Raw genomic sequence first — 14570 nt, 5'->3', positions numbered from 1 at the left:
TCCGTAGTTATCCCAGATCAGTCTTTGTCTGAATGTGTTTGCAGCTCTTTTAGTGAAACCCAGACAACTTTGTGAGCACTTCTGTGTTCATGATTGTGAGCTTGTGGCTTCTGTTTTGGTACTGGAGAGGTCCCCAGAGGCCTCATGGTCCTCTTGCGCAGTGCAAAAAAGCCTCAATATTCAGCTTGGGGAAAGCAATGTAGTTTTGGAGGCAAATAATCATGAAACAGGTCATGAAGCGGCTCCACTGATACCCAGCTGGCAGCCAGGATAACCTCCCTTGTCTGTGCCAGCTGCTGGAGGAGCGTACGGGTGTTTTACTGTTACATCATCACACCTAGCAGCAGGGAACAAAGGTGTTTGCTTAAGGTACAGAGCTCAGCTGTCCCTGGGGTGACGAGTCAGCGGACGTTAGTGCGGCAGCGTGGTCAAGATCTGATGGGCTCTTGGCCAAATGGCCAATGTGGGGCTGCAGTAGACAGGCAGCCTGGAACAACAGGTACATGTGGATCTGTATCTTTCATTTTTAATGCTGTAGAAAGGAAAAGCTGCCACCGGCTCCCCTGTGGATGGGCACAACCTGCCAGGCAGCCAGTGCCTGGATCTGCGGAGCCTGGGTCTCTGCTGTCCCAGCCACCTGCCTGCTCTGTGTTGTCATGCTGTTTCCAAAATGCTCTGGTCCATGTTCCACAGGGGCTGGAGATGCTGCCAGCCTCCTGGACGTTGCTGTGTCCCCTGGCACCAGCTGGCCCGCAGGCAGGACGCTCCCAGAACGCTGAGAAGAGACCTGTGGGCTGGAGGGGAGAGAGGGATGGCAGCGGGGAAGCGAGGGCTTGGCTGTGGGAATGGAGCTGCATTCGTGGTGCCGTGAACCCCTAAAGACACATGGACACGACATCCGGCTTCTGCTGCAGTGAAGCAACGTCACTAAAGGACACTGAAATGAGATCGTGGTAACAGGAAGACTCAGCCCCAAAGCCTTCACAAATCTGTACAAAAGCAACCTGCTTATGGCAGTCGTTGGAGAGGGAGATTTGACCAGGTCGCAGGTTTCAAGAGCCACTGAGCCACCAGCTGTGGATAAGAGAGAGATGTTAGAGTGTGGGGGAGGCCCTTGCTGCTGGCCCTCCGTTAGGGTTCCCTGTAGCACACGTAACACTGAGGCTCCTTCTTCTCTCTCTGCAGGAACATGACATTGAGACAGCCTTTGGAGTGGTCCATGTCACCATGAGGGGCACACCCAAGGGGAAGAGACCTGTCATCCTCACATACCATGATATTGGCCTCAACCGTAAGCTCTTGCACTCCCAGGACCCTGAAAAAGTGGTTGTTCATGGTATTTCGTTTTGAGTGTGGGGACCAGTGGGACTGGCCTGGAACTGAGATGGGACAGGTCATTCGGGGTAAAAAGATAAAGGTCTGCAGGAGAGAGAGCATGCAGCACAGCCCTGTCCATTCCAGCAGCCCTTGAAAGGTAGGGCCAAAGCAGAAAGGTGGAAATACATCCAGCCACCACCCGGTAGTGCTCTAGCTGACTTGTTGCACTGTGTGACAGAGCTGCCACAAGGCATCCATTCCTTGGATGCTGGGCAGGTGGGCAAGTCCCTCCTGCAAGGCTGCAGAAGCAGTGTAATGTTTGTGGGCTCAGTTGCTCTTCCCATGTCTTCCCAGTCAACATGTGCTGGTATGTTCACCCGGGTGCTCCTCAGTGTGTGCTGTGAGTACCTGAGTGCTGCAAGGCCCTGTTTTCCTGGGCATGCCTGCTGGGCTGTCATTTGTCTGCGCCCCTGGCACAGTGGTTACGTTGCTGGGCCTCGCCACTGCCTTGGGGGCACAGCAGCGTGTGTCACCCAGCATCTGCTGCCCCGCAGACTCAGCCATGGGGCTGGGCTCAGGCATGTGTTTCTCATGGTGTTTGGAGGGTGGATTGCAATAAAACTTCAGGAAATGTCTCATTTCTTCTTCTTGTTGTTGTAGACAAATCCTGTTTTAATGCATTCTTTAACTTTGAAGACATGCAAGAGATCACTCAGCATTTTGCTGTGTGCCACGTGGATGCACCAGGCCAGCAGGAAGGAGCTCCCCCTTTCCCGTCGGGGTAAGAGCTCTGCAGACACCCTTCTCGTTCCAGGTGTGGGCTGGACTGGGGAAGCACCCAGTTTAAGCCATGCCAAGTGTAGTGGGAGGCAGATTTCATGAGCTGAAGAAACAGGAAGAAGAGGAGGTTTCCTGAAAGACATTCAGGGAACTCTTCTCTTACTGAGGCATGGGTAAAGAGCCCACACTAGTACTGAGTGTTAGTACCAGCTTTCTGACTTGAGCATGGGCCCAGCACACTCCAGTCTAGCTGGCGTTCCTTGCTCTGTCTGTCCATCCATCCTCCCACACAAGTCTGGCTACCTAAAACACCACAGCTCTATGTTAGTTTTGCTCTGAGGGATGGGATCCATGCAGTTGGCTGGAATATACATGTATCACTGCAAAATATTCACCTATGCACATGCCTGTCAGATGTACCTTGTCTCTCATTGTCGCTCGTGAGTGAGCAGCTATCGTGATTGTATTGCTAGCTTGGGTTAAACCACAACACTTAGCTAGGACTGGAAGGTAACCTCTGTTGAGCTCTATTTGGAGATGTTTTGATTTCAGTCTCTCTTGCTTTTCAGGTACCAGTATCCCAGTATGGATGAACTGGCTGAAATGCTGCCTGCTGTTCTGACACACCTGAAGTAAGTCTCTGAAAGGAAACGGGGTGAGCCAGGGGGATACAGCCATTCCAGCACCTGCCTCTGTCTCTGCTTGCAGCATCTGATATGCTCACTGAGTTGTCCCAAGAGGCCTGAGCATCTCCTAACCTGTGTAACTCTGTCTGGTTCTTACGCTGGGAGCATTGTCTGCCACATGAGACAATTTATAACTGCTGCATCATTGCTGGATCATTTTGAAAATGAGCCATAAGTGAACAGCTGGATGTAGAGAGGGGAAAGACTTTGCCTCTAGGGATGCTTCGGCTGTGAGCTTCGGTTAGCCTTACTGATTGCTGAATGCCTATATTTCAGCCTGAAAAGCTTCATTGGGATTGGACTGGGAGCTGGCGCTTACATCCTCAGCAAGTGTGCAGTAAGTATGTCTTCATTTCCTTGAGATTGATAGGAACTGCGCTCTTCCACTGATCAAACAGACCATTTGTGGGGCACAGGCAAAGTAGCAGTAATTACAGTTAGGCCTGCAGGGAGCCATGTGAGAGCTTCTTCACGTCCAGATGGTTAAATTGGAGCAGCCGAGGTTACTCTGAAGCTATGCCAGGCGCGGAAAGATTGTCGTGTGATGTCTTTGAGTCAGCAGAGCCCGTCCCGGCTGTTAGGAATATCCAGCCTTGTGTCTTCACAAAGACTGGATGCTTTACTGTTTCCAGTGTTTGTGCCGGTGATGTGCTGTAAACCAACGCGGATGAGGAATGTGCTTTTTCACTGGAAGGAGCTAGATTTTGCACTCCACCATTTGACAAGAGAGTGCTAACTTTATCTTGATACTTGCTTCTACATTTTTCCTAGTGGCCTGTTTATAAGCATGTGAAATCAGAGGACATAGTTTAGCACCCCAGGAATTTGCCTTAGTCTCTCCGAGATAGTGTTAAAAAAAAATTCAGAAATGCGACATTCTTGGTAAAGTCTGCTTCAGGTTGTTGAGTGCAGACCTGCTGATGATTTAGGCCATTGTTGCTTCTTAAAGCCACTTCAGCATGCAGCTTCCCCTCCTACAAAAAGTTCTCCGCTTCCCATTTCCTCCAGTCAGTGCTGAGTCTGGGCCAGTGTGAGGCACTGGGCTTTGCTCTGTTCCTTGCCTTTTGTATCCTGTGTAGTTTTCTGTCTTGCTAGAGAGATCATCATGCAAATAACCCTTTGTCCTCAGCTCAGTGAAGTGCCAGAAGCCCTTGCCATGCTACCTGGACTGGAGACAGTCTCCTGCTGAGGACAGAGCTGTTTCCTTCTGCTTCACCGGTGCTAATCTGTACAACAGAGCAGGAGAGCTGACGTAACATTTCAGCCTCGGAGTGAGCCTAGAGCTCAGAGTTCTCTGCTTGCGTTAGATTGCTTGGTTTGTGTTTGCAAGCAGTTCTCAAAGTATTTTGTACCTGTGCTCCCCACGCGCTCCCCAGAGTAAACTGCAGGGTGCTGGGTGTGCCAGGCTGGAGCAGTGGCTGGGGTGTCTGCAGGCTGGGGGATCCAGGGGTTGCCATTTGACAAATCTTGCATTTTGCTGCTAGGAGATGGCCTTTTCCTTGAGGAGTGGCCAGAGATGCTCTCTGGGCACAAGAGTTTGTCCAGGTCCTTCCTGGAGGTGCCAGGCTGGAGCAGAGTCGCTCCTCACAGCCCTGTGATACACAGGAGCCTGAGCAGGACCTGCGGCTGCTCCAGAACACGCTGCTGAGAGCTGCTCCAGCTGCAGGCCAGCCCCTCAGTGCCAACAGCTGAATTGAGCCAGGTCTGGCTGGGACCAGCTTTGGGCCAGCCTCTGAAAAGGCCACTGGCTGCCCAGCACAGAAGGAGCTCCCCACTTAGTCATCATTTTACTCTGTCTTCCTTTGCAAGAACGTTTCCAGCTGCTGCACCCACTGTTGACCAGTGTGTGGGCTGAATCATCCTTCTGAGTGTGCCTGTGCTCTCTCCCCACAGCTCAACCACCCCAACCTGGTGGAGGGACTTGTTCTTATTAATGTTGATCCATGTGCAAAGGGCTGGATTGACTGGGCAGCATCCAAGGTGAGATTCGTTCCCCTGCACATCTCCTCTCCACAGTGCTTAATGAATAGTGTGTAGAGTAAGAAGAAAAAGGACAGAGTACAGGAATTTGTCAGTTTATGGCAAAAACTGGAAGATGTCCTTTCTGTCCCTGCTGCATTCTCAGTCTGGGTGTAGTACAGCCTCTGCAGGGCTGTGCGTGATCACCTGTGAATGAGAAATGCTGGTAACCTGCGTGGAGATGAGTGGCTGTTGACCAACAGCACTCAGCTTTCCTCTGATTTAGTACTCGTGGTTGCAGGCTTCATTTGGCTGAGCTTGAATGGATCTTTTAATTATTCTGTTATTCAGGGTTCCATGTTTCTGTAGAGCTGTGTGTTGTGCGTGCACAGGCTTCTTTGGAGCCTTGCACACCCTTCCCAAGCTTCAGGCGTTTGTTTCTGACATCGCTTGAGTAGTTTGGTTGTAATTTTCTTTACTGTAAGGAGCTGCTTTGAAATTTGCAATGAAACTGCATTTTTCAGTGACTCTCCCTCCTCCTCACTCATGGTCACTCTTCAGTTTTCAGGTTGGACAACCAACATAGTGGATATTGTCTTGGCGCATCACTTTGGCCACGTAAGTACCCTGCAGGTGTTAATGTTGCCCATGCAACTGCACATGGAGCTGTAACTTGCATATGTACCTGCTCTGAAATAGCTCTGCTCCATCAAATAAGGGTTGCCACAGTCAGTCCTATCTTCTCTGCGTGTCAAGCTTGCATCAGGGCTTTGCACTCTGTGGGGAGCTAGCACGTCCTTGCACTTGCCCCGTCTTCAGACATGTTAGGGCAGCAGCATCCCATGCACTAGTGCTAGAGCACCTGTCTTTGTGCTGCCCAGGTGACTGCAGAAACAAGGGGCAGACGGTTCTCTGTAGCCAGTGCGGAAGCATTTGGGCTGTGGGTAGAGCAGGGATCAGCTGGGAGTTGACAGTGGGATATTGTGTGTGTCCATATGCTGAACTGCTGCATTCTGCCCTTCACCTCACCTTCAGTTTCAGCAGAGGCAAACCAGCCCCTCCTAAAAACTCTGGATGCAGCAATGCTTTCTGTTCGGGATTTGCTGGCTCACAACCAGCATGTTCACTGGGCAGCTGAGGGGATCTGGCCTCATGCACACTCCAGCTGACACACAGCAGATGGGTCCCTGACCCACAGCAGTACTGAAGGAGTCACGGAGCTTCTTCCTGCTTAGAACACATGCTGTTGTCTCCTCACTTTCAGGCCCCTTCATTATATATAGTGCTTCCTTGCATTCCCTTCTCTCTCTGTCTGTCTCTAGCTCTCATTGGAATGCAGTTTCTTTGCAGAGCTGGGTGTTGGGATTGAATTTTCCTTTGGTCTTGGGGCTTATCTATAAAGCTTTGGAAGACCTTCCTAAAACAGTGATTTGTATAAGCACTACTGAGGCTCAAAAGCTAACTTACCCCATCTCGAGATACCTTTGTATTCCTGCAGCAGCATGTGCACTGCTATTTGTAAAAGTGTAGTCAAATTACTGAAATACGGCACGTAACAGTTACGTCCCAGAGACATTTCATGTAGCCTTGATACTAATGTATGGAGCCAGTTTAATGCTTCGGTATTTATAGGAGTATCATTTCTTGTGAAAAATATAGTGTTCCCTGGCTTTCAATTCTTCTGCTTTTCTACAGGAGGAACTACAGGCAAATCTAGATTTGATCCAAACATACAGGCTTCATATTGCGCAGGACATTAACCAAGATAACCTTCAGCTGTTCCTCACCTCATACAACAGGTACAGGCTACCTTTTGGCTTGCTGGATTGCTCCCATAGTTTCCCTGCTCTGTAGATTTGTTTCCATTGGTATTATTATTATTCTGTTGGATATTATGTCATATAAACCTTTGTCCTTAGCCTAGTCTTCAGCCATTATCCTGAGCCAAGCTCAGCCCTCATGCCTGGGTGACCTTTTCACACCCTGGTGACCATCTCTCCAGGCACACAGCAACCTTGCCATGGGAGTGTGGATCCTGTTTGCTGGTGGCTGCTGAGGCTCCTGCTCCTGGCATGACACTGGGAGCAATAACCTGTTTCCTGAGTGCCGGAGCCAGCACTCCTGGTTGGATTTTGTATGCTCCCATGATAGCTGCTTTCCTCTGCTGATCTGATGGAGAATTGTTCTGGTTTGCCTTTCAGTCGTAGAGACCTGGAAATTGAAAGACCAGTTCTTGGCATCAATGAAAATACTGCAAAAACACTCAAGTAAGTTGCCCCGAATCAGCCTGTCTCAGTTACTGTGCAGTCCCTTCAGCAAAAAACCTGTTGCTGCTTCTCAGCAAGAACCCCACAAACCCCAGTGCTGGGGAGCCTGTTCAGACAGCCCCGGGCTGTGGTACAGTGCTCTCAGCTGGAATGGGGCACAGGTGTCTGGAAGCCCTTGCATTAAGAGCACACTGAGATTCTCCAAGGTCGGAGGAATAAGTTTATCTACCCAGCAGTCACTGTATTGCTGAGCTGTTTGTTTGGTTGTTTGGCATGAAGAATCAGGGAGGCAGTTTTTGTTGCCATTGACTGCCTTCGCCCACCTTGCCGAAAGTAGTGATAGTTACCTGCAGAGTTGTCCCAGAGACAGCAGCGGTTCTGAATGCAGAGTGCAGTGGGGTTTTCCCACCTTGGCAGTGACTTCATCTGGCAGGGGCTGGTCTGTGCAGAGCACAGCTGAGGACAGACAGACACCAGAGAACTAGTGATAGTCAGCTCAGGGGAAGTGTGAGTAAATTTTCAGATTCCAAACAAGAAAGCAAAAAGGGAAAATTATCTCCAACAGGTAGAGCACGTGAAGACTGTGAATTGCAGTGCTAAAGCAGGATGCCTGGGCTGGGCTAGAGACTGCTGCCCAGGCTCTGCTCTTCGCTCCTTGGAAATTGTACGGGCTTCTACTCCTGTCAGTCCCAGGGATGTCTGAGGCGTCTGCAGCCACACACTGGGGATCTTGGCTAACCTAGAAGAGGTGGATTTCCCTGCTTGGCCTCCAGGGAAAGCCATGGGAGCTGCTCTCTGTCATGCAGGCACTACAAGCCACAGAGCACTGTCTGTCCAAGTGACTCACAGGCATCCACAGACTCTTAAAATATTGTGTGTGGAAATGTAGATCTCTGTACCAGTAAACTTGCATGTGGATCCTGTCTCCTTAGAGGTGGTGCTCCACTGGTTCTGAGGTCTGTGGCTCACAGCCTCTCTGGTCCAATTTTTGTCATCTAGTCCCCACACAAAAGTGGGGCCTCTAACCAACCCTTTTTTACCTTGATCTGTTAATGAATAGTGTAAATTCACAGCCACTCTGTCAATGACCTGCTGTGTGTGTTTTACACATTGAATATTATTTGTTCTTGTAGAATTACAATACATATAAAAATTTTGTGCAAAACAACACCCTGGTATGGTGGCAGGCAGCGATTTTGTTGTTAACCATTCATGAGGATGTTGCTTCACAGAGCTCAACCTTCCCAGAAACCCCTCAGATGCACTGTGACGTCTCTGTTTCGGTTTTGACCAGGTGCCCTGTGTTGCTCGTGGTTGGTGACAACTCTCCTGCTGTGGAAGCAGTGGTACGTATATGTGAACTCTTTCATGACATTAGCCCCGCAAGTCACATAGCAAACCTGCGTCACCCACAGTGCTCTCACCTTGCCCAGAACTGGTCACAGAAAGTGGCTCTTTGTCCCAAGCTCTTTTCTAGTCCTGCAGCTATTGAGACCTGTCAGCCACCAGTGAGAGAGCTGAGGGTCCAGAGGCTTTACAGCCCTGCAGGTGAGAGTGGCAGGGTCTGAATGCATCAAGCATCTTGCTTGACAAGTGACGCAGAAAACCCCTTTCAGGAACGTGAGTCTTTCCCCAGGCTCTGCCAGGCTGCTGCCCGCAGTTTGGTTCAAGTCCTGAATTACTGTTCTCTTGCTGTTGTACTGAGGCTGCCTGGGGTTTAAAAATGAGCAGTGTGACGCCAGTTCCTGCGCTGGGTAGTCCCAGACAGCTCTGCAGAAGCACTGCATCATAGGGAAGGCAACACTTAGAAACATCTCCTTCCTGTTGTTCTCTGCGGACACCTATAACCCACTTCCCTCCCAGTGCAGTTATAAAAGGCACATGACACAGCGCAGTGTGGTTGTGGTGGATGTTGCTCCTCCGCTTCAGCCAGTGATTGTGAGGAGACCGGGGGTTTGTGAACAAAAGCAGCTGCCTTAAGAAGCTGTGGAAGAGTGTAGGAGTCTCCTAAAGCAGTAGCCTGGACCTAGGAGCTGTGCCTGGAGAATGGCTGCAAGGCCTTTTCTGGTCATGGCCTGTTGCATTTCGTCAGTCTGTTTGGTCTTGAAGTCCAAGACATTCTCCAAGTTTTGACTTTGCTAGGATACTATCCCTGAGGCTTCTCATTGCTTCCCAGCCACAGCTGGGGATGGGATAGGGCCTTCTGAAACTTGGCTTGTCTGTCTGGCTGCCCAGCTTCCCAGGTTTCATAATGCATCCCCAAAACCAGGGGATGATTTCCCTTGAAGTCACAGCTTCATCTCAAAACAGTGACATTCGTCACAACAAGGTCCTGTCGGATGGGAACACCTGCCTTTCCTCCCTGCATCTTTCATTCATTGTTCTCTTCCTATATGCTCTCTGCTTTCTCGCTCAGCCCTTGGCCCCAGAGAAGCTCGCATCGCTGAAGACAGCCACTGCCTCTGGTGCAGCTGCTGTGCATTTTGCGTCTGACCCTTCAAGTTTTCTGTGTGTATCACATCCCTCTTTCCTCCTTTTATTTTAGGTTGAATGCAATTCACGTCTTGACCCAACCAAAACTACACTTCTGAAGGTGAGTGCCACTCTGGAATCATTCCAGCCTGCTCAAAGACATTATTTTTGCTAATGCCAGCTCACCGTAGGTTTTTGCGTTCCATACATTCAGCTTTAAGAATTTTTTGACATTCATTCAGGGCTGTGTTCTCTCCTGTGTGGAGCCAGACTTGGGAGAGAAGAGTTTGTCAGGGGGTCCCTGAATCCCTGATTTCTGGTCACTTCAACTGGCAGGGAAGACCTGCTGACAGTCAGTAGAGGTGTTCTGCCTCCGGCCTGCTCTCTGCCAGCAACAACATCACTTTTTTTAGCTTTATACCAGTCCTTCCCACCCTCACCCCTGGCTCAACAGTGTCAGACAGCTACTGGAGAGACGTGCAATGTGACGGGTTTGGGAAGAGTGGCAAGAGGAGCTGGGATGGATGTTGGGAGTGACTCCTGGGCTTCTAGAGCGTGGCCTGAGATGGCTTGGTGATGTGGCCTCCAAGGTGCTGGGTTCCTTCAGCAAGAGGCTTCCAAAAGACTTCTCTCCAGGCTTTGCTTTGGCTTTAGAGACAGCCCGGTGGGATGAGCATGCTGGTGTGGCTCTGGGGTGGGAAGGACGGCTCACCCTCCCCCATGTTTCCCGTTGCAGATGGCCGACTGCGGGGGCCTGCCCCAGGTGGTCCAGGTGAGAAATGCCTCCCGACTCTCCCGCGCCGCCGGGGCTGCTCAGAGCCCCATGCTCCGCTCGCACTAAAGCCGCCCTTTCTGTTTCCACAGCCCGGCAAACTGACCGAAGCCTTCAAGTACTTTGTGCAGGGAATGGGCTACAGTAAGTGGCAAACAGAGTTTTCTGGTTTGGAACAGGGTGATTGTGAGGGGAACTCAGCCTGTCTGGTCCATCTAAGCCCACTGGCATCTGTGTCCCCACCCATGAGTTAGTGCGGTTGGCGGGAGATCCATCCACGCTGGAAGATGAACCTGTGTGCTAACAAGCCTTAGCAAGCCAGTGTCGTTCCCTGACATGTTTAATCCACACTGCAGCTGCAGTGGTAACCCCATTTTGGTTGCTGGTGTTGGTAAAACCTTGTAAGTCTGTCTGTGCCAGTCTGGAAAAGTGTGCTCCCAAGAATGGTAACTCTTCTGCAGTGTTCTGTGCGTACCTTCAGCCTCACAGTTGTGATGGGTACAGGAGAGCTCTTTCCTTTCTCCTCAGACGTACCGATTTCTTTCAGACTCTCAGCAGGGGTAAGCGGTATCTCAGAATGGCAGAACAGAGCTGGGGAACTTCTGAGCCATGTGGGGGAGCCCACAGGGAGCCGCGTTTGATCCAGTGCGCGCCCTGCCCTATGGCTTCCTCCACGTGCTCGGAGGCAGAAGACGTTGTCTCCTGAGTGTGTTGGGCTGACAGCAGTTCTGCTCCCTGCCCTCGGTCCTCGCGAGCGCAGGGGCTGCAGGAGAAGGGCTTCGCATGCACTGAAGCAGCTCAGACTCCCTTGCAGGCACCTTGCATGGCTCTCTCTTGCCTGCCAGGAGCCAGGGCTGGGAGTTCCCTTCCATCGATGATGCACCTTCAAAAGCTGGAGTTACAGGGTGGGGTATTGGTTCATGTGGCTGCTTAACCACTAAGCATGGCCACCGTGCCAGGTCTGACGCTCTCAATGCTCTCTACATGGCCAGAAGTTCTGTGCCAGCTCCTGGGCATCAGCTCCGAAGCAGCTGTCCTTTTCCTGAGAGCTGAGTGCGGCTGACGTGAACGCAGTAGGTGTTCTCCAAGGCTGGTCAGAAGGGCTGCTCCTGCCCGGGAGGGCACCACGCGAGACGGCTCCCTCAGCTCCCTGAGAGCATTTCCATGCTCACGTCTTCTGTGTTCCTGGTGTTTGGAGAGTCAGCAAGTGCTGCCCATCAGAGCAAGGACATCAGCAGTGCTTTTGGGCTCAAATCTCTTGCAAATAGGATCCACAGCACTGGGGGTCATTTTCTACTTCCAGAATTAGTAGCTAGTCCCAGAATGGTTTTCCTGACTTTGGAGGACTGTGTTGGCATTGCTGAGCTTGGCCAGCGAGGCCTCCTCAAGGACAGGGAGAAGCAAATCAGCAGGTTACCGTTTCTGGAACCTCACAAGCCAGCTCCTCACAGCTCTTCTGTGCCTTCTGCACACTGGCTGACCCAGCTGGACGTGGCTGTGCTGACGCTGCGGGTGGAAGGCAATGCTTTGCAGGAGGCCTGTAGCAGAAGTCCGATGCTGTCAGCTCAAGGAAAGACACACATTTGTGTTCTGTATCTGAAGGTACGGAGTACACCCCAGTTGTGGTGTGTATGGGGGAGGTAGGGTCACCAGGTGTGTTGCAGTTTCCAGCTAAAGGCATTGAAGAGATCTGGCCCTGATGGATTTTTGAGTCAGCTTGGCATCTCTAAGCTGCTCATGAGCAGCTGTTTTCACAACTCCTGGGAGCTTTCAGCGCAGCGTGTGAGCTGGGCATGGAAGGGAAGGTAGCTGGGGATCCCAGGAGCAGCACGGCTGCTGGTCACACACCGCGACTAATCGGCTCTTTCCTGTATTCATCCCTTCCTCTGTCTCGTGTTGTCTCCAGTCCCTTACGTGCAGCTCAGCCACCTAAGCACTGAGTCAGGTACCTTCAACTGCGCATCCATCTCGGCCCAAGCCCGTGCTCTGAGTTGAATGATTCTTCGGGTGCATTGCTGTGTCTCGGCATGTCCTGCTGGCCTGCTGCGGGCTGGGCTGATCCGTTGTACGCCGTGTAACGCTATGGTTTCTCACCTTTCATTTGTATTTTGTTGATTGTTGCATGACTTCAGCTCTGTGGTTTTCTAGAGTGATGAGACTGACTTTCAAAAGGTCATCTGTACAGCAGTTGCCTTGGTTTGCACAGACTCTCGCTGTGACTGCACTTGCAAATGATCAGTTACACTTCTGGCATTTGCTCACCTTGGACCTTTTGAAATTGGGCCTTAAGCATCTTGCTTTAGACGTGCAAAGACTTAATTTGGCAGTGAAGAGTGAGTTTTCTTCCTGAGGGTATAGCTCTTTTTGTGCTTACCCGGCGACACGTACCTGAGTGACTGTGACACCTGCCCTAGGAACTTCCTTCATTTCTAAGTCGGCGCTTGTTCTCTCTCGCAGTGCCAGCAGCCAGCATGACCAGGCTGATCCGCTCCCGTACTCACTCCTCCTCCAGCGTGGGCTCTGGCGACAGCGTCCGCAGCCGCTCTCACACCAGCAACCATGGTGATGGAAGTGCTGGAACCCCAGAAGCAATTGACCTCCAGGATGCACCTCAAACCATGGAAGTGTCCTGTTAGGCAGGAGCCCATCTTCTGGATTCAGACAACTCCACTTGCCCCCACTGAACCCACTCAGAATTTAGCATTTCATCCAACATGGCATTAACTGTTCTCTCTAACTTGTGCATGCCCATGTGAGCTGCCACCCCCTTGGTAGTCTGTACTTGGCATTACTTTGGTTCTTTCTGTATGCCCTTGGCATCGGAGCCTCTTTAAAACTTGTTAACATTCCGCAGTCTTAGTAAGTCCCGTTACTGTACATGTTGATACCATCTCCTGTCTGTGCTGTATATCAATCCAGATGACAGCCGTTGTCTCCCCTGTTCATTTAAATATAATTTCTGTGGCTTTGTGAGGTTTAGAATTGCTTTCTAGTTGTGCTTCTGCTAAAGGACCCTTGTGGTGCAGTTGGAATGGCATCTGTGGGCTGTGGGAAAGCAAGACGGTGCTGATGTGAGCCCCAGGTGCTGGCACGGGCGATGCTCCTTGGCAGAGCTGTGCCAGGAGCGCAGAACCCACCAGAAGGTCTTTGTGTTCCCAGGACTCTCGGCACGCCAGGCAGCCGCGGGGAAAACAAACGGTCAGAAATACTGTCTTGGTCTCATCTCTGTACGTGTGTTAAGGAGCAGATTTCTTACCTGAGCCTCCTGAAAGGGTGAAGCAATTAACTAGTAAACTTACAGTACCCGAGATGCACTATTAACCAAGTACAAGGGATTAAACTCAGCAGCCCTGGCTTCCAGCCCACCTCTCCGGCCCTCCGCCTCTCCTGCAGAAGGGCCAGATGCACTTCGCACTGCTCACTGCTCCGCCCTGGCACAGGTGGGTCTGTGACATGGAGCAGGTTGTGGAACAGGCAGCAGTGTCCCTCGCCAGATGGACACCCCAAAATCTGCACTGCCAGCACTGCTCCCCACCGCTGCCACCCGGGCAGGGACTGACTGGGGCTCGGGCAGTACCAGTGAATGTCAGTGGCGGCCAGCAGGTGCAGAGTGTGAGTCTGGTCAGCAGTGCGAGCAGTGAACTGTGCAGGTACTATTTAATGCCTTTGTGGAATTCACAATTCTGCTGCCTTTGTCCATCTGGCCGGGTCACAGAGGGCAGGAGGCAGATGCCTGCTGAGCGCCAGGGTCTCGCTGTTAACGGGAGAAAAGGGATGAGTGGTCAGGCTGCCACAGGTCTCGATAGATGAGCAAAATGTTCTTTCTTAACTGTTGAGCCGTCCTGACTCGCTGGGAGCCAGCTCCTCCGAGGGTCACGCTCACATTCTGCTCCATTTCAGGTAGGGAATGGGACTGGGAGGCTCTGCCTGAGGGGGACTTTGTACCAGTTATTAAATAAAGCTATAACTGAGTTTCATTGTTACCCTGTGTGCTTGTGGCGTTTCTCTTTGCGTGACCCCACACACCTGCCTGTTGTGTCAGCGTTGGTGTTGCTGGCTGTGAGAGGCGAACCCTTCCCGGGCAGCCCGCGCTGCCCCCGCGTCCCCTGGCCGGGCCGTCCGAGGGCGCTGGGGCGCTGGCGCTGCCAAAATGCAGAAGAAACTTCCAGCTTTGACAGAGCAGACACTAAACAACAGGTTTGCTGCCAAACAGGAGCGCCACCAAGAACTGCCTTCGAGTCCAGGCGAGCACTAGGAGCAGCCTTCCCTGTGAACAGGGCTCTGCGGTGGCGTTTTACACATTGTGCCGGTTTGACT

At 51.6% G+C, this 14570-nt stretch overlaps 1 protein-coding gene across 3 annotated transcripts in view; it reads left to right on the top strand.

The window, feature by feature from the left end:
- The window catches only part of NDRG3 (NDRG family member 3), a 60930-nt gene extending 46747 nt beyond the window's left edge, over positions 1 to 14183 (top strand). For all 3 annotated transcript variants that reach the window (XM_080354641.1, XM_080354642.1, XM_080354643.1), the window contains 13 exons: positions 1186 to 1291; positions 1978 to 2098; positions 2667 to 2729; positions 3060 to 3120; positions 4677 to 4763; positions 5304 to 5360; positions 6438 to 6541; positions 6944 to 7009; positions 8304 to 8355; positions 9555 to 9602; positions 10218 to 10253; positions 10346 to 10397; positions 12711 to 14183. In XM_080354641.1, coding sequence (XP_080210767.1) covers positions 1186 to 1291; positions 1978 to 2098; positions 2667 to 2729; positions 3060 to 3120; positions 4677 to 4763; positions 5304 to 5360; positions 6438 to 6541; positions 6944 to 7009; positions 8304 to 8355; positions 9555 to 9602; positions 10218 to 10253; positions 10346 to 10397; positions 12711 to 12889 — 1032 coding nt within the window. In that variant the 3' untranslated portion in view covers positions 12890 to 14183. The remainder of the gene's footprint in view (positions 1 to 1185; positions 1292 to 1977; positions 2099 to 2666; positions 2730 to 3059; positions 3121 to 4676; positions 4764 to 5303; positions 5361 to 6437; positions 6542 to 6943; positions 7010 to 8303; positions 8356 to 9554; positions 9603 to 10217; positions 10254 to 10345; positions 10398 to 12710) is intronic.
- Positions 14184 to 14570: the final 387 nt, after the last annotated feature.

This window comes from Nesoenas mayeri (assembly GCF_963082525.1).
Source record: "Nesoenas mayeri genome assembly, chromosome: 16".
Classification (NCBI taxonomy): domain Eukaryota; kingdom Metazoa; phylum Chordata; class Aves; order Columbiformes; family Columbidae; genus Nesoenas; species Nesoenas mayeri.
This window is presented reverse-complemented; position numbering and strand designations above follow the sequence as displayed.